The sequence below is a fragment of the Triturus cristatus genome, chromosome 3_2 (genome assembly GCF_964204655.1).
Source record: "Triturus cristatus chromosome 3_2, aTriCri1.1, whole genome shotgun sequence".
Taxonomy (NCBI): domain Eukaryota; kingdom Metazoa; phylum Chordata; class Amphibia; order Caudata; family Salamandridae; genus Triturus; species Triturus cristatus.
In genome coordinates, this window is record NC_140584.1 from 606,921,986 (window position 1) to 606,942,293 (window position 20,308).

General features: G+C 43.5%; 1 protein-coding gene across 1 annotated transcript in view; it reads left to right on the top strand.

The window, feature by feature from the left end:
• COL16A1 (collagen type XVI alpha 1 chain) overlaps positions 1 to 18,802 on the top strand; it is an 871,927-nt gene extending 853,125 nt beyond the window's left edge. The window contains exon 71 of the mRNA XM_085648479.1: positions 14,931 to 18,802. Coding sequence (XP_085504605.1) covers positions 14,931 to 15,127 — 197 coding nt within the window. The 3' untranslated portion in view covers positions 15,128 to 18,802. The remainder of the gene's footprint in view (positions 1 to 14,930) is intronic.
• The last annotated feature ends 1,506 nt before the right edge of the window (positions 18,803 to 20,308 follow it).

The following is a 20,308-nucleotide window of genomic DNA, read 5'->3' on the forward strand; positions in this document are numbered from 1 at the left end:
GTTCAAGCCGTAGTACCTGGCTCTATGGACATTAGGCTTAAAGTCAGTGAAGCTGGCTGTGGAGATGTCTGGTAACAATGCCTGAGGTAATTAGCCTGAGGAAGCTCACAAAGATTTTCACTGATCAGAAGTAGCTCTCACTACAGAAAAGGTTGGAGATCCCTGCAGTGTGCAGTATTGGGTGTAAGAAAAAAGTGAATGATAAAATTACTGACCAACAGATGAAGTGAGATGTCTAAAAGCTTATTAAGTAAGAGTATTATGTGTATACATTTAGTAAAATCTAAAGATCATGGCTAATGCCAGACTTAAAAAGGACAGTGACAATGGGCCTTACAGAGAATTAAGTAAAAGAGTATTTGTTAGAGAAAATTCTTCCTCTTCCTGCCTTTGAGTACTTTGATTTCAGATAGATTATTGGTTTGCTGCAAGATTACTAAGTGGCATATGCTTGAATTCCCAAAGCTCACTCCTGTTTTAATTATATTCTCTCTGCTTTTAGATAGTTGGTTATCTGCTACAAGGGCTTTGATGTACACCTTCATTAAAGTACTTCCAGGAGGCCTCTGATATTTCTATGGTCTCAAATGATTCTGCCCAACTAATCTGGATTTATCCTGTGCCACTTGACCTTTAACAATAGGAGGCGAGCATTTCTACTCTCTATCCAGTCAAACCAGACACTGAAGCAATTTTCTCTACTATGGATGCTAAGAAGACATTTGTTTCTGTAGAATAGCCTTCCATTTTTGTGTTCACTAGAGTCACTAGCATGGGATTGTGTGAAAACACATAGGCAGAGGTTTCAGGTTCCACGGGTACATCACCTTACTGAAAGTACACTGATGACATGCTATTGCATGTCCAATAGCCAAGAGAAAACTTTAGATCAGTAGTCGAGGCAAAAGAAATTGGCGTGCACATAGGCATACATACAAGCTGGAGCAAGTCTGAGCTGCTACCACTGTCAGACAGCACTTCAGAGATGTGGCAAGACTTGGAATTTCAGTGCACATACACACAATATTAGATCCCAAGGGGTTTATATCAGCAGAGGTAGGAGCACATTATTTAAAAGTATCTGTGTCATAGGTGAGGTAAGATCTGGGGATTCTGTGGAAAGGTAGAGCAAGCTCCAGGTTTGCCATGTTTCACCAAGGTTATTATACTTGTCTGTGAAATTCAAACATCAATTTCACCATTGACCAGTATTGCTCACCACACATATCCTGATAACCATTTTTATCTGTTCAAACTAGAATTAAAAGTCCCAGGGGCATATTATCAAGCCTTTTATTGCAGCATTAGTGGCACTTTCTTGCCGCTAACATGTTTTTGTATCGCCCTATCATCAAGCTGTCACTAATAGGCGTTAGCGACAGCTTTCCGGCGATAGCAGCAGGTTTTTCTATCGCCTTGCATGCCAGCGATGTTTATCGCTAATGACATGCAAGGTAGACGTTCCTTCTCTAAATTACTCGAAAACTCCAGCTAACCGCACTTCGCCCTATTAGCAAGGATTGCCCGGACCCGTGAAGCGATAAAAAAAGTCGCACTAAGGCCCGTTAGCTGCAGGAACTTAAGACCAGACAATACTGGTCTTAAAAATGGGCATAAGTCTTGGGCCCACATCTATGCATGTTTTTGGTGCTGGACAGCGCTGCAAGAAATGTTGCAGCGCTGCCCTGCGACAAAAATACAGTGCAGGAATGCGCACCATCAATAAGATAGTGCACATTCCTGGGCCCCAATCATGAAAAGTGTTGCTGCGCTGCGACAAGACAGCGTTGCAACACTTCTCATTATGCCCTCCTTTCAACAGCATGGATGCGCTGTACTCACCGGACAGCGTTCCATGACGCAAGAAATGACAGATACGTCAAACGTCATGAATCCTGACGTATCTGTCTGTGCTAAAGTCACGCATTGCTGCAGCCGTGTCACAACCATGATGCAACTCCAGCAGTGCATGGGGCCAGCCAATCCCTATGTCACTACCTCACCCTCACACCTGCCATCAGGCAGGCGGAAGGTACTGACGCAGTGCCGTTCATGAGGGGTGCCCGAATGTAGGCGTTGTTGGAGATCCATTGGTGGTGGTTGTGCGCTGCGGTGTCATCGTTTGGAAGCATTGGTGGAGTGTCGGTGCGAAGGGAGCTGACGAGATGTTCTGCGGAGGCCTTGATCCAGCTGCGAGGGGGTGCGATGATGGCGCTGGCGTCCGGTGGGCAAGGTGAAGACGTGATTCATCCAATGATGGTAGTGCCAGAAGAGTCCGGTGCCGTGGCTGTAGTTGAAGTAGCTGCTGGCGGAGGTGACGTGCTCGACCGTGTGTCTTGCTATGTGGCCTGTTTAGGTGACTTGCTGCTTGCGTCTGATGTCGTTGACCTTCCCCAGGAGGGGGTGGTGCTCTGGTCACTCGGGATACCGAGGTGGAACTTGAGTTCACCGATTAGGATGTCGTCGGTGGATGTGAGACCCTGGGTTGCAATGAGGTCTACAATGGTATTGGAGAATGGGGTGCCATGGCCCGGGGGGCCTGCACATGAGGGTGCTGCAGAGGATGTTCTTGGGCCTGGTCAGGATCTTGGAGTTGACGTAGTCCATGGTCACCCGTGGGTCATTAGAGTGCGTGGTCAGTTGGAGTGTGCTTCTGTAGGTGATGGCAATGCCTCCTCCGACAGTCGGGTGCTCCTTGTGGGTGATACTGCAGCCATCAGTGATGGCGATGTCTGGTCCGGAGCAGAGGTTAGTCCTGGCAGACGAGGTGGTGTCCAGGGTTGATGGCGAGGAGGCTGTTGGCATCATATCAGTGGAGTGTCCAGGAAGAATACTCCTTGGTGCTGAGCGCAGTCCAGGGGCAGACAGACGCAAACAGCGTTGCCTATGGTTGACTTTGGCACAGGAGATGACCATTACATCGCAGGTAGTACAGCGTTAACAACGCAACTCTGACAACGCAGGTGCCTTAACATCGCATTTGAATACAATGCATTTTGAGGTCAGTAATGGGGTAATTTAAGGTTTTTCGGGTGAGTATGGGTTTGGGATGTAAAAATTTGAATTGGGTTGTGTTTTGTGTTAAAATTTAAAAAATGGGGTGTCCTTTGGGGTAAAATATAAAACATGGGGTGTGTTTTGGGTAAAGTATGAAAAATGGTGTGTGTGTGTGGTGGGGGTGGGGTCTTCAAAGTGAAGAGGGCCTGTTGCTCAATTAGCTGATACTTGGGGAGGATCCCTTTTTCCTCTTCACATGTCCAGATATCAACTGACTCCACTGGGTTAATTGCACATGCTTAGGTATTATTATACATAAAAAACAAAGACAGGAATCAAGAACCCTGCCTAGATATGTTTTTGCCTGTTAGATTAGTTTATACAGAACAAAACAAATGGAAAAAACCCCAAAATACACTGGCTGTCTACTAAGAAAAGCGTATTTTGAGGTAGAGATTCACATTAGCCAAATGTCTTTCAATATTTACTGTCACCAGGCACGTAAACCCCAGCCACATGCACGGGAAGCTGTGGGGAGGGGGCTGGGGGTCATTATATTTTGAATGATCCACATGTTTTTTGTTCTTGGATGATGCCCCCACTTTCACATTTGTCGAGTATATTCTCAGAGCTGGCCATGGGACTTTAAATCCTTTCATTTAAAAAATATGAGCCTTGGGGTCTGGCTGCTGTTCAGGCGTGACATCAACTCGACCCCCATATCCTGATCTTGGAGACTATCTGGGGGTGCTGGTGAAGTGGAGAGACAAGTGGCTGCACGAGTTTGGTGGCGTCATGAAGCTGGGTGGAAGTGATTTAAGATCAATGGACTTTGGAACAGCTGAGTAATGGTGATAAATGTACCTGAGTTGTGTGGTGGGTGGAGGTAGGTGAAGTTAGGTTACGTTGGGTGGAGTATGGTCGGGGTGACCTTAAGTGGTGCAGTGAAGATAAGTGATGGGGTGAAGCTGGGTGATGGGCTGGAGTTGGGTTTTAGGATGGAGTTTGATGGTAGGGTGGAGTTGGATGGTAGGGTAGGGGTTGGTGGTTGTAGTAGGTTGGACTTCAGTGGTGTGGAGTTTGGTGAAGTTGAATGATGGGGTGGAGTTTGGTGGTGGGATGAATCTAGGTCATGAACTGGGGTGGGTTGCAGGGTAGAGGTGAGTGATGGTGTTAGTTTGACTTTAATCCTTGTTTTTTGAGCTTCTGTGGTGTGAAGTTGTAGGGTGGGGTTGGGAGATCATGGGTGCTGTTGGTGACCTGAGAGTAGGGTGAACCAGGGAGGCGTGTTGGAATTCTGTGTACAAGTAAATGTGGGTATGTTTGCTTATAGTTGGTCCGTGGGATGGAGTTGTGTGGCAGGGTAGTATTGAGGGAAGTTTGGTGGTAGTGGGTAAAAACTGACCTTGCCTGCTGCTATCAGGCAGGTGCCTCCCAGCCTGCTCCCCTTGGGCGAGTCCCAGCGAGTCCGCCTCTAACTTGGGCAGCATCCCAGCTCCATCCGGGCAAGTGGCACCTGTATAGGCAGAGCAGGCGTTCAACGCACAGACGACCAGTAAAAACTGCTCAGCACTTTTTGAAAACTTCATCGCAGCTACCAGGGGTGTTACAGGCAAGAAAACCAGCAAACTCAGTAATAAATACTTACGTTGAAGCTGGGGCTGCTGACGTGTGTGGGGGCAGGGGACAGGGTGAGGAGGGCAAGGTGGAGATAGATTTGGCACAAGAAATTAACCAACTCAACACCACAGCCTATGCATAATTATGCTACTATTGGGAGAATTAAAAATACATAAAACCAACACACTAACACACACACTTATATAAATAATGGAGTTAAAGGGACAGGTTATTGCTTGTCAGTAAGTGCCATAAAAGAATCTGGAACACCACCCGCAGAAACAGTGACAGAAACAATGAAGAAGGCTCGGCGCAAACAATAACAGAATCAAACAATACATAAAACAGATGTAAACTCAGCATGGGCCGTAGGGCGCACAGCTCTAGTGCACACTGATCCACACAGCTGGAATTATAGTTAGATCAAGCGCTGGAGAGTGCTATGGCGGTATATGATTACTTAAAGATGCTATACACATGCCCGTGACATAAAACAATCAATTCATGAGAATAAGGTTGCGTTACGAAGACTGTGGCGCGTGAGCGCGCGTACCCAAAATAGCCAAAGAGGGAACAGTTACATTCCACCAGCATAAGACACCTGGGTCAAAGTGAGCGCGAGGGGGTGGGGGATGGGGGTGGGGAGAGATACCTGAATATGAAATCTGCCTCTCTTACAAAGACGACCATCTAACGCGCCCCATGCCACCCCAAGCAAAAACTCTCTCCAAAGTCTCTATACCCTGAAAAGCCAAACCACTGCCCTCCAACCACAGACAAACCAGGCTTTAATGGAGAGGGGAAAGGTAAGCCTCGTGTGCGCAGGGCAACAGCCAAGGGGGGCACGGGGTGAGCCCACGCACTGCCCTTTACAAACTCAAAACATTGGGGGGGGATGTTCTTTTGAGACAACTGGGCAGAGACAAGCCACACTCTCTGCCAAGACCTAATCCCAGCTAAAGTGGACATTACCACAGCTGCCGGACAGGGTTGGTGGTTAGAGATGGCATTGGAAAACTGGTAAATAGCCCATCCATTGCCCCCAGTGTGGGGGGGGGGTAATATTATCCCAGCCCAAGCAGGCATTGGGTGAGAATAGAAGGACCACCCCCTGCCCCACCCCCCCCACACCCATAGCACACTCCACAGCTGTTGTCTATACCACCACATGGTGGGCACAGTCAGTAAGCACTGCCACTGTGAGCTTCAAACTCCAGGGGATATTATCAGAAGAAGGCGGTAATTGCTGCGAACCGCAGTTAGCGCACCTTTTCTTATCGCCGTCCCGCTAATTTTATCGCCGGACATTTCAGCCGGTGAGGGAAGCTATCACGTTGGTAATACATCGTTAACACGGTGATAGTTTCCTGCGGTAGACGGCGATAAGAAAAGGCGTGCTAACTGCAGTTAGCAATAATTTTCGCCTTTTTTTGATAATATCCCCCCAAGTTTCTCTTTTATCCTTTCAAATTGTAAAATTGAAAATCGTCAACAGCCTTTTGACATCTGTTTAAGACTATTTCCAGTATATTACCTGTGCATTTCTTTGTCAAACTTTAGTTAACTGATATAAAACCAATCTGGGTGAAGAAAAACCCCAGAGAGAAACAACTATACGATGGGGAGTACTGGTAACCCCTGCCTTGGGAGCCTCCTACTGGTAGCGCAGGTCTATAATCTGGTGGTGCAGGCAAATTAATCCTTGATTTGTTTCTTGGACACAGAGACCTAGCACTTATATAATATGTAGGACCAAGTACGCTCACCATCTCAAGATGAGTGCATATGGGAAGGGGTCCAGCACCCAATAAAAAGATCAATGTGGGGGTATGGACATGAATTTGGCAGCGAAATTCATAGATGTGATGGCATAAACAGTCCCTCAATTAAACAGATATCCAAGGGATTGTATTTATAACTGAGAGGGGATATAAGACAATGATTTATATGCTGGGCGTAGAGATGTTAGGGAACGTCTTTGTGATAATACTCCTGGGCAAAATTTCAATTCCTCAGGAATAATTCATGTAAAATGCTTGTCACGCAAACTTCCCGAAATTAAGACACTTCATGTAATTAAGCAGCATTTACTGTAAAAATGCTGCATTTTGCATAATTATACATCATTTTGTAGAAATTTCATGTGATTTTGCAAAAATAAATTACGTGAATTTTGCACACTTCTAAAATGGAATGGACCAATATGGCGGCAGGTCCTTTGGCCTGTCTAAGAAGAGGAGGGATTTACTCCATGGCCCTTACAGAAGACCAGTCTCCATATTTAGTGATCTTCACCGATAAGGCAGAAACCTCTATGCTTTCAAAGGAGTTGCCACCATGGCTGCTCCTCTGAAGGCACTTTAACTTTGCTTATTTAATGCGGCAGCTGAGCAACGTTTTAATTTTTCACAAACATACAAAGGGTGCATTTGATTTGAGAATCTAAAAATAAATGTCCCTGATACACTGGGAGTTTTCTTCCATCGTGTGGTTTCCTCTCCTCATCCGGACCACCAGGAATTTCCTGGCAGGCTAGAACAGAAAAAAAGTACTTCTGATGGGTACTTCTTACCACAGATTCCTTACTTGGTGAATATCCAAGGTCCCATGCTCGATCCAGAAATTTTTCATAACATTGCTGCTGCATGCCAGCAGGTGGCATCATGTGGCTCCACATTAGCCTTATCCACCCCAGAAATGACATAAGAGCTGTATATAAGTGCCAGCCCTGTGCACTGACGTCAGTTCCTTTCTTCCAATGCCTTCGAACACAGATCTGGAGCTCACCCGCTCCCTACCTTTGACCTCTTTTGGTGAAGTTTTACCTCCAAAATTCTTTCTCTTGTGTGTCAGGGACATGTCCCCACCGGAAACTAGAAGGTTTAAACCTTATAGGAAATGTCACCAAATAATGTGTGTGTCAGACCTCCACAAAGTATCTCTTCAATATCAAGGGTTGATGCATGATTCCAAGCCCTGCAGCGACTTCACGCGGATGAACCCCAAAGTGGTCCAGGACCTCAAATCCAAACTCTACTCACTGAACAAAGGAACATAAGGATTGCTCCATGTCAAAGTTAAGGCCGCAGACCCGCTTCTGCTCTCAAGTTCGCACCTGTGAAAGATCCCTCTCACATTCAAAATGATCAGGTATGTCAAAGTCTAAAAAGAAGACAAAGCAGGATCCTTATATGTCACTCCACTCCCAATCTGGGAAGTTCAAGGGACATCAAGGTGCCTCTGGGTCTTGTTCCAGCTCTTCTACTGAGCCATCAATTTTACAACTGGTCCCAATCCTCCCTGAATTTCTGGGTCCGTCAGTAATGTCACAACACATAGCAATTTTCAGAAAAGACATGTTGTGGATCTTCTGCACCGTTCCGGCTCCGTCTTGTGCACATTCATGCCCCATAGATCTGAGGAGGCCTCCAATCATAATAGCTTTGGTAGGTAAGTCCTCAACGCTATCTGTGCCTTTTGGCTCCACTGTAGGGTTGACCTTGACCCTTGGGTGGACTTAGAACTCAGTGCAATAGTCCACAGTTGTTCCTGCCAAGTCGATGATGGCATTGACCACCCTGACGCTAGGCGGAGGACCCAACTGTTTTGTCTTGTTGAAACTGACCTTGACCTAAGGCTCCTCACCCACACAAGTCCCAAAGCAGCCGGTCCAACCTCCTTCTGACTCAGACAGAATGTTACCACTACTTAGGAGTGGCAATCAACCTCTCTGAAATCTATCTGGCTTTGATTCGGAACATAGTCATCATGGTCTGGGTGATGATGATGGAGATGACTGGGATGAAGCAGTCCACTGCGACATTGATGACAACCTTCTCATGGATCTGGAAGAGGTTAGTGGCTTGAACAGTTCACCTTTCATTGGGTTTTGCTCCCTTGGCCCCTTCATGGAAGAATCAGCCTCATTTGCTGTGGTCGAAGTTCTTCACTAACAGCTACCATCTATTGAGGTCAAAACTAAGTACTAATGGAGGTTCTGCAACCCGGGACGGCCTCCATGGATCTGCTCCTCCCTTTCAACGAGGCTCTTGCCCACTGGCAAATAGGCAAGTGGCTAGCAGACACAGGTCTGTTGGAGAGAAAGGAGTCTTAGCACTGGAGCTCTTCAAAGAAAGCAGGTCTACTGAGTGCTCCCTTGGCCTTTCTGCACCCGTGTGGCAGCATACCCAACAATTACACCACTTTCAAAGCTTGAGAAAGGGTTTGCCTCAAAGCAAATGCCAGTTTTCCACACCACAGCAACCGATTTCCACATTTTTTCGAGACAGGGCATCCCACTGTGAATATCCAGGCCCTCAGGGGCATGGTACTTCCCAGGCCCCCAGGTTACATTGATAAGCTGCAATTCCTGATTGAAGAGGAGTTGATATGTCATGTTTCATATCACTGGAATAGTAATGGTAAATCCTCTTTACTGGTAGAGCTGAATTTATCATTACCCTTTTAAAAATGCCACTTTTAGAAAGATTTGTGAATACTATCAACTGTGGTGCACTCTTTTCAATGGAAAACAATCAATATAATCAAACAATTATGAACTTTCATCTGTGTGGGTGTGCTGACTACGAAGTGGTTCTACCAAACCACTAATTCAAACTGAAGAAAATGTTTCTAAGACAGCATGTCCTAGACGAAGCCTGCACTACCAAGATTGCCACTCAATTGGAGTGTTAATTGATATTGTTCACTATTAGAAAACATATAAGCAAAATTTCAACCAATGCAACCGATTAAACATAACTAGAAAAACCAATATTCATAAGCAAAAACAATGAATTCACAGTCCAACGTAGTTTGTTGCTTCTTCAATTCAAAAGCGTTGTTTCCAATACTGAGTATAGAACTCCACTGTTACATTAGCATACGATGTGAAGTCTTGCAATGTGATGTTCCCAATGCATTTCGGGTGGTTCATACACCCTTCATCAGGGTAAATCTGCAGAAAACATATATGAATTATGTTCATACAGTTAAATACAAATTATGATATCATACATTTGTAGTTGACCGGCCTCCAAATTACCGGGAAAAAGAAATTAACACGATGTCTAACACGTATCTTCATGGTTGTTATCACACCAGTTCCAAGTTGCAACCTTAACTTCACCGGCCCAGAAACATACCCAACAGAAAATAAATGTGTGAACCAAGTGTACTAAGAAGCAAGTAACGCTGTGACCATAATCCTCTTGTGAGACATACACTATTCCTGTAAATGCTCCAATGTAATGGATGGAATTATCTCTATAAGCCCTCTGGCTCAGACATATGGCGAGTCGCTAATGTGGTAGGTTCAATGAATCTGCTACTATCTGTGGAATATAAATCCTCAAATGAGTACTATCTGTGGTGAAAAAGGGCTATAACTGAAGTTGTGGACTGTAATAGGCTTACCACTTTCTAATATAGAAGAATGTCGAGACAAGCTGTGTATGCGCCAAGCGCCCTCGAAATTATTGATAGAAAATCCTGTGGAATAAATGCCCAAAACCTCGTTTTAGTGATTACCCTGAAAACCAAGATGATGATGTTTCACCTCTAGTGCACTGTCACCCCGTGCATCTCACATTACTTTTCTTGTCTTGGTTTACAATCCAAGGCGTTCAAAAACTGCTTGTGCTGTCTGGAAGCATGCGCAAAAGATTAGGTGTAAATGGGTATAAGTATTTTCTTATATAAACTCACTCTCCACACTGAACTGACAACTTACTTGATTGAAGGTAAAGGATCCTTAACGGTACAGGCTCGCCATCAAGTGGCGTCCTCGCTGTTCCTAACCGTTAATAAAGCTTACTAGCGCGTTAGCGAGTACGTGCGAGAACCACTGAACATAAAAATAGGACTGGTATAAGTTACACGCGCAGCAGCCATGTCAGTGTGTCTATGTGTATCCATAGCATATAGAAAAAACCAGTGTACTCAAAATAGGTACAAATGACCACTGTACAAAGTGGGTGACCTGTGTTAAAGTGCATCTAGTCGCTGTAATGTAATCGTGTCTACCGCGGGAATCTTCTTAGAGCAGTAGCGAGTATACGAGGTCATTCGCTTACATGGAGTCTGATTATTCAAGATCGCGTGAACTTGTTGGCAGTATTATCAAACTGGAAAGCATCCTAGTCTATTGCAGATCTGTATATATATGACATTTGTGAAACCGATGTTGAAAAGATAGCAGCATTAATAATGGTATACATGTAACCATCAAACATACGGAGAATAAAACGAAACTAATATCGACCACCTTAAGAACGTTCTGCAAGCTTTCTCCAAAAACATTAATCCATCTTAATTACATGTGATAGTTTTCCAACTAAAATTACAAACGAACAATAACTGTACATCAATTTAATTAACTGCTGTTTCTACTGTGACCATCATGCCCAGATGGTTAAATACACTGCTTGTACCCCTTAACAAACATAAAGATGGGCATAAACAAGCGTACATCAACTCAATTATTGTATGACATCCTGAAGTCAGACATACCGAATGAATGTGTTATCAAAATAAATACATGCAGAATAGTCTTGTGCTGATTAGATGACTGTATATCATCACATCCAGATAATTGAATTCAACATGATATTTATCACAATATAGCTCCCTGTACATAACGATAAACAAACATCATAGAATACAGTACATAATTGAATCGACACTAATATCGATAAAATTAAATGCAAGATGGATAAAAGTAAAAGTGAGAATATAAGAATGCGAGTGCTCATGCTTATAGTGACAAGTCATCTAAAACTGGGTTACGGTGTGAAAGTTGCAGCTGATGCCTCAAAAAGTTCGATCTGTTAGGAATATACTCTTGTATCAACTGGTGCATAGCATAAATGCCCTTACAGGAAACACGACAATTCCAGTTTGTCATTGAGGCCCTTGGGGGCTAGAGTGTTCAAATATTTGATCTCAAAAGTTTCTCTCTGCGTGATGACTTTAGACATATCTTTATCATCACGATGTTTAACTATCTCCAGGATACTAAATCTAAGCTGGGCTATAGAATGATGTGCTGTTGCCCAATGAGTAGCTAATGGCGAGCTTAGTGTCCGTGTTCTGATTCTACTTTTGTGTTCTGTGATGCGAGTCCTTAATGCCCTTTCCGTCTTCCCTACATAGTAAAGAGAGCAAGGACACTTGATCAAGTAAATTACATTGCTGGTGTTGCAATTACCTGTGTATTTTAAAATTATTGGTTTACCTGACCAAGGATGTGATAATGCAGCTCCAGTAAGGACATTATTGCAATGAGTGCAGTTAAAGCATTTTTGCATTCCTTTGTGTGTGTCTCCATGTGTCAAAAAATGTTTTTTGTTCAAAATCTCGCGCAAATTGTTGGAACGTTTATATGCAAATATGGGAGGATTTTGAAACAGATTTTGAAAGTCAGGTTCAGTTTGTAAGATGTCCCAACGCCGTAAAATTATCCTCTTGATTGCTTCCGGGTGGAAAATGTAGATACATAAACCTCCCGTTCAAGGGTTGGGTTCTCTTTTTTCTCAAGGAGCTCTTCTCTTGTGATTCCTTCGATCCTCTTGGCAGAAGCATTAATCACCTCACGAGGATAGCCTCGATCCAAAAAGTTTTTTTTTGACTCACTAAGAGCTTGGGCGAGTTGGTTGTCAATGGATGAGATACGTTTAATACGTAGGAATTGTGAAAAAGGTAAGTGCTTTTTCAAGGAATCAGGATGAAAACTACTGTAGTGCAGTGTGTTATTGCGGTCAGTGGTTTTTCTGTAGACGGAGGTATTGATGTTGGATCCTACTATTTCTACATTAACATCCAAGTAAGATATTTTCTGAGAATCAAGTGTGTAAGTAAATTGAATTCTCGGGTTTTTGGTGTTCAAATCACTCAATTTATCTTCTAGAGACTGTTTAGAACCCTGCCAGATAATGAAAATATCGTCAATGTATCTACGATACGTGATCAGCTGATAAGTCCAAGATGAATCATTAAGCACGTGTTCCTACTCAAATTGCATCATGAATGTGTTCGCGTAGCTCGGTGCTCCTGCAAAACCCATGGAAGTACCATGGGTTTGCAGGAAAAACCTGTCCTTCCAGCTAAAGTAGCTATTGAATAAGCTGAATTGTAGCAATTGTAGTAGAAAAACTTTATTGGCAGCTAATTCCTCTTGTTGTAACAGAGCCCACTCAATGGCCTCAATTCCCTCTGAGTTTGGTATGGAGGTATAAAGTGATACCACATCCACTGTACCTTGCCAAATCTCTTTCATAGGTGGCAAACGAAGATCCCTGATCAGTTTAAAAAAATGGGTAGTGTCTTGAATATATGTGTTACCCGCTTGCACAAAAGGTTGTAAAAAAGTATCTATGTACTGCCCTAGAGGTTCATGAATTGAGCCGCACCCAGATACTATGTGTCGGAAAGGCGGGTCTTCCAACTTCTTGTAGATTTTGGGTAACATGTAAATTATAGGTCTCCGAGGAAACCTAGTATACAGGTAATCATGTGTTTTTGCAGTGATCCATTTCATGTCCAAGGCATGCACCAGTAATTCCCATAAAGAGTCTTGAAACTCCTTAGTGGGATCATTCTTAAGGGGAATATACTTTTAGAAAGATGGCATTTTTTTGCTCTTAGCCCTATGTGTCTGCAGCCTGTCTCCAATACATGTCTGGTGTTGGTGACAGCTGGAATGTGTGCATTCCCTCTAAACAGCCACACACAAAGGGAGCTTAGGTGTGACTGAGTTGCCATCTAAATCCTGACGGGTCATCCTGGGAAAGATGGGAGGGAGGAGCTGCCACTTACACCTGTAAAGGCTGTGACCTGTCCCTAAACAAAGGGCTACACATGCCCCTGTAGTGAGTCTGAAGCCAGAGCTGGGAAGGGAGGACCTCTGTGCACTTAAAAGCCACCCTCTTAGAAGTCACACTCACTTCAAAGGTACAACTGGGTATATGTACTGGGTCTCTGACCCTACAACTTCAGTACACTACTGGACCTCTGAAGAACTCTGCCAGGAGGAAGGAATGCCACTCTGCTGGTTTGCTGCTCTGGAAGAGCTGCTTTTCCCCTGTGCTGTCCTGCTGCCTGCTACCCTCTGCCCTGACTGAGGAAGGACTGGAACCATTAAATTAAACCCAGAGTGACTCCAAGCGCCTCTTGGCATGCCCCCTGTTGTAAGTCTCAGGTCCTAGGCTCTTGGAAGTGAGTATAAAGTGCTGCTACTGCCAGAATCTACACATCGACGACGTTGCGCCAATCAGAACCGTTGCATCTACCTTGACGCTGACGAATCACCACTGCTGCATGGACCGCAGACCTCGCATTGCTGCCTGCGTTGCTCGGCGCCGACACATCACCTTCAATCCTTCGCTTTGACGACAACGCATCTCCTGTTGCTTCCTGCAACTTGGCTCCGTCGAAGACGCATCTAACGTACTTTGCAGTGAGTCAAGACTCGTCCCTGTATCTAACCCGTGCTCCTTCGCGGACAGTCAGAATTTTTGGATTTACCTCAGTCTAGCATGAACAGATAGCAGCAATTGGCGCTTTAAGCTTGTATGCACTTCAATTTCACGTATTCTTTAAAAATTTAAAACTCCAGGTATACTTTTTGGATTTTTGTCATTTTGGCCATGTTTTATTTATAAAAATATATGCTATTGTTCTAAACTGGTGTAAAGTCTTTTTGTGGTATTTTCTCTTTGTTACTGTTTGAAGTGTTTCACAAATACTTTACACATTGCTTCTTAAGTTAAGCCTGACTGCTCTGTGCCAAGCTACCAGAGGGTAAACATAGGTTAAATTATAATGTGTTTCTGACTTACCGTGACTAGGATTGTGGTTTCTGCTTGGACAGGTTGCATACCTCTGCCAACCAGAAATCCAATTTCCAACAAGAAGGTTTAAAAAAAAATGCCATACGGATCCTTCTGGTGTCTTATATTAAAATGTCAGCCGGACAGGGAAGGAAGCAAGGGACGATAGCTACACCAACCCTGATAACAGAGTCACTTGACTTAAAAATATATATATTATAATCAAGGGATTGAATGTATGAGTAGTTGGAAATCCATAATTAAGGGAGTCTTGCTCTTTCAATTAATAAATGGTAATAACAACACAACCTTTTCACAGTTATGCACATTAATAATGAACTTTTTCTGCATATAATGCATAGTATTAATACCATTGTGCTGATCTAAAATGCTAGTTATTGTCCACATGTGAATGCTGGGTTTAAACCACCCTGTATGAACCATCTCTTCAATTCTCCTAATTTTGTTTCAACTTTGTCTCCTCAGGACCTCAGGGGCCTCCTGGATATGGCAAGACCGGAACCCCTGGGCCAATGGGCCAACAAGGTATCCCAGGGGTCCCTGGACCACCTGGATCTTCGGGGCAGCCTGGCAAGAATGGACGATGCAACCCAGCTGATTGTTTTAGCATGATGCCAATGCAGGAATACTCACCAAAGAACATGAAGGGGCCTGGAAGATGAAAGGGGCCACAAAAGGACATTGTCTGCAAGGGACCTCTGGGAGACTCCAACACACCACAGCCACTGGACTGAATGGGATGGTCCCTGTTGTACTATTCTTTTTTGTACATTCTCAGTGGAGCAGTCATTTCCCCTCCCCATGAAATGACATTGTATGTTTGTCTATATTGTCCCTTCAGTCAGAACCAATGCGTTGCCAGCTGTGGTCTTCAAACAACATTTCATATTTCAACATGGTGCTTTTTCTTTACATGTGATGGTGGGCTATTCCGAGGGTCACACCTCTCTGCACCTTTGCAGCCAGAACCAGTCTTACTGGTAGGCAGTGCTTAAGACCAGTCTTTGGTAAACAGAGGGCACTAGGGCCATCTTTCTGAAAGACACACCTTGCATGGTGTCAGCCAAGTACCCAATCTGTGCATGAACTATCAGATTGTGAGTGTTTGCCTTTACAAACAGAATTGCCATAAGCAGATTTATTCTTCTAAAGAATGAGATCATGCTCCTGTGCTCCCTTGAGAGGGTGATGGCAGACCAAGCAGGATGAAACGTAACTTCAACAGCTTATCAAATGTAAGAGGTGTTGGTGTTTAAAAGATCAAGTCAGCGGCCCACTCCCAGGTATCTTCCCCATCGGTTCAGCCTTAGTCAGGCCATAAAATGTCCCCTTTTGAGGTTTTGAACACACATACGCACAATATATATGCTTACAGGGTGAATGTACAGGCAGCGATGTCTTCATATATGAAGATACTGAGGTACACAGATATTCTCTGCCAAATTCATGGTTTCAAATTGTCAACATTAGAATGCAAAAGAAGAGTACGTAAATCTAATTTTTTGCAGGAAAGTATGTTAAAAGAATGTGTAAACAATTGTATGTTCTGTTATTGGTTAACAATTCCATCTGTGGAGGCCTGCAGTGTTTCAAGAAGGTAATATGGACCCTCATAGATATTAGACTCAGTGAAATGAAAAGAGTGCTTGACAAATCATTGGGACTGTAAGAGATTCGAAAGAGAAGGAAAACCATATTCAATATCTAACCAAGACCCATCCTCAAAGGCAGTATGCAGGTACTATTTGATAAGACAAGACAATCCACTGGTCTAGAATAAGCCCAATAACTCTTTTCAAGAAAGAATCTGCCTGGAAGCTTTCAACTATTGCATTTGGTGTGGTGAGCGTTTTGCAAGTTTCTCTTGATCAGGCTCTCTGGGCTCGTATATTCTCCTGTATAGATTTCTGAGCTGGTTTCCTCTATTCTATAGACACCCCTGGTCCCTCATTGGAGACACAGCTTGTGTGCTCAAATGGCCGCATCAAGTTAAGACCTCATTAAGAGACGGTCTTCATTCTGGCGGGACTGCTGTTGGCCTCTGGAACTCAAAGTACTAACAGCACCCACTGGGTAAATATTTATCACTTACGTTGTGACACCGATATGTGTCCGTCGTTGAAGTATAACATTGACACTAGAAACTTGAAGGTGTTTGTATCCACCCAATGAGACAAAAATAATCTTGTGAATGACAAAGATATTCTTCAAAAGTGTTTTTAAAACTCCAAGAAATCCTGAGGGTACCGCAAAACGAAGGACACATTAAATCTGAGGAATGAGAAAACAACTTGAGTTGGCTCCTATCTGTGGCACTGGGGGGCACATTTATCAATGTGTTGCGTCGCCCTTATGACATGCAAGGGGGAAGCAAGGGAAATGCAAGACTAAAATAAGATTTATCAAGCCACGCAAGGCCACCTTGCGCAGCCCCGCATGGCTTGATAAATCTGGAGTAACGCAACCCAGCGCAAATCGATGCATTGCGTTACTCTGCCCCAGAGAGTCGTTCCATGGGTGGAGCGTGGGTGTTCTCACGCATCCACCCATGGATTTTGGTGCATTCCCAGATTTACCAATAGTGGTAATCCTGGGAATGTGTCAAAATGCTGAGCCTCCCCAGGGGAGGCACAAAGAGGAGAACTCCCTTTCTTTATCCTCATTGTTTCCTTTTTTCTAAATGCGCTGCATTCTGCAGCACACTCAGAAAGAGGAAAATGCCTCTGAGGATTGTTTTTGTGCAGGAAAGTGCCCTTTTCTGCACAAAAACAATCTCACCTACAATGAAGGCACCCTCGCACCTTGCAAAGATTCCTGCATTGGCCCTAGGCAGCCAAAAGGGTGCCAGCGCAAGAAAGGGACAAGAATGCGCTGTATAATTTTGAATACAGCGAATTCCTGCACTTTCCCCTTCATGCAGCGCAACAAGTTGGCTGCCTGCGCTGCATGAAAGTTTGATAAATCTACCCCTAGATATGCATCCAACTTTCACACAAGCTATGAAATGTCACTCAGTACCCAGAGACGAAACGAGAAGTTCACACATGCATTTGTATTTACTAGAAGTTAAATTACAAATATTGAAGGTGAACAAGCCATTCATTTCTCTGTGTGCAATATATTAAAAAGCATATTCTCATGTTGTATTTTTTAAATGCTTCTAAAGCATTAATAAAAAACAACATGAGAGTATTGACCGATGTAAGACATTTTGGGCCAGGGTTGCAGCGAGCAATAAAATGCATGGTCCAAAGCAAGTGCACAGTATGGCAACTACGATTGACTATGTGTAAGCCCTGGATAACCAGGATGTGTCCATGGATATAAAAACAAGGTAAGGCTCAGCCTAACATACAACAAACTCTGCTGTGGTTCATCTGGCCTTTCAAAGACTTTGGACCTTTGATGAACTTTCCAGATTCCCTTAAGGGTGGTCTTCTTGCCTGCTCTTAGTCATTATGAATAGCCATGTCTTGAAAGCACAATATTCATGCTGGCTGCTTCTGAAGGTTTGGCCTTTTAGGAACCAGTACTCAAAACTATAATGAAACCCAGCAAAATATAGAAAGAGAATATGGAAATAAAATACAATGCACAGTATGATCTTTTGTCACAAGAACACCCTGCTGAGAAGACTTGAGCTGGTACATGTGCTGGTACCCAAATCAGTGTTGAGGATGCTGAAGGTGCATTGTGAGTAGGATTTATCACTGAGGACGTTTGACAACCTCCTTTCAAAACATATATTTGGAACCAAATGTTAACTGTCCAAATTCTTGGTGGTCAGCTGGATGAGGAGTCAAAGCGAGTGCTGTGTACATATAGTCTGCATCCTCCAAGGTCACGTGCTGGAATATTTAGACTGGACAGACCATTAATTGCCATTTTTAAAGACTGTCTTCTTCTTTCCCTTTTAATAATGTTTTGCAGTTATTTCCTCTCGATGGTGAGTGTCAACTCGAACCAAACTCTACCTGAAATGTGTTTTGTTTACGTTTTAGCAGGTTTGGGGATTGTAGTGGAAGGACTCTTCTGGTGTCCTCTCACACCCCAACTTATTTATAAAATAGAACATTTTTTGGCACCTTTTCCTCTCCGACCCCCACCACTGTTGCAACAGATGACAGATGGTGCTTGAGTATCGCTTGCACTGTGCAGGCTGAGTCTACCTGTGATCTAGTGAAGCTTTCTCTCCCAACCTTTGCAATCCGTTGCTCCTTACAGACCTAGCGCAGAACTTCCATTCATTGAGAATATTAATGCAGCAGACAATTTGTATTTTAAAGTAATTTCACTGTTTTTTCATGCTAAAATAAAGATTCACATTACATTTTTAATTTCTAGTATCAAAGCTTTATTTTTGTTCATGTGCACAGTGGAAAAATATGCTCCCAGCATACTGCAGCACATCACATGTGGCCGATTCCACCGTTGATGGAAACCCAGGCGCATATTTACAAAGAGTTGATGCAGCGCAGGGCAGCAAGCAAAGTTGCTGCGTCTCATCAACTGGAGAGAGACGCAGCAACTGCTCTAGGTCCACAAAGACATGGTGCAGTTCTGCTCTCTCCTTGCGCTCGTGCACTCTCAGCAGTCATGCCCAACGCCGGCACTCTTGTGCCATACTGCAACGGTGTCTGTATTGTGGTCAGCAAGTTTTTATGAAGGAAGGGGTCCCTTTCTGCACAAAAACAATGCTTCAATGCAATTTCTTCTTTGTATGTTTGCTGAAAAATACAGCACACATTCGAAGAGAAAAAAACAAGTGGAAATAAAAAATATTTCTCCTCGTTACGCCAGTCTCCTGGAGGGACAGCATTTTGGCACAAATCCCTATCTGCAATACTTTGCAGATACAGATTTACATCAAAATCCATGTTTGGAAGCGGAGGAATGCCCATGCACCAGCAATGGAAGACATCCTTGACGCAAAGTAACCGAACATTCATTTGATTACAAACTAATATAAATCGCCATTTGAATTTATTTGTAAATACCAACCTGGATTTGCATCAGGTTTGCATCAAAGAAGTAACATACACCTGATTCGAATGTAAATCTGGGCCCCAGTGTCCAGGTACACTGGTAGGAGAAGCTTGTGATAGGGATTTGCTAATGTTATGCTATCACATGCTTTTTCATAGGTGGTTCTTTCGTGAGTTTGCAGATGAACAGTAAATCAAAAGGATAAGACATTTATCCTATAATGAAGAGAAAACACAAAGGAATAGCTTGAGATAATGTAAATGCACATTTCTCCATCAACCCTAATAATTGCATGTTAAGTAGGTTTCATATTTCGACATTTTGACTGACTGAGATTGAGAACTATGCAACGTCCTTTACATGGGAAGGAGAAGAATAAACCTCAACTGAGTGGCTTCATCTAGTTAGTTTTTGAGGATTCATTTTGTAATCCGAATTTTGTTTTGAATGCTTTATGTCTGGGAAAAGGAGAGCCCTTATTCCACAAGGCCAGTTTGCAAAAAAGGGAATTTTGAAGACATTGTGATTGGACAACAGTATTGTACAGAACTTACCTAACACCTTAACGTCTAGATGAAAATTGTGTAGGCTGTAGCTTGTTCATAGTAGTGAGACCATAATGCAGAAATCATATCCCCAAAGTGAAGAATCTTTGTTTTTCAATTTTTTTTTAAGTATTTCTTCAAGAGTATTGAACGTGAACCAAACATTTTGAAAGCAGTACATTCCACATCTTCAAGAGCGTTTCATCAATGAGGATATCTGGAAAAGTCTCTACCAAGTCAGGGTGTACTATTTTCACCCCCATGAGTGATACACCGATTGGCTTGGATGTGCGCCTTGGGCTGCAGGTCCGA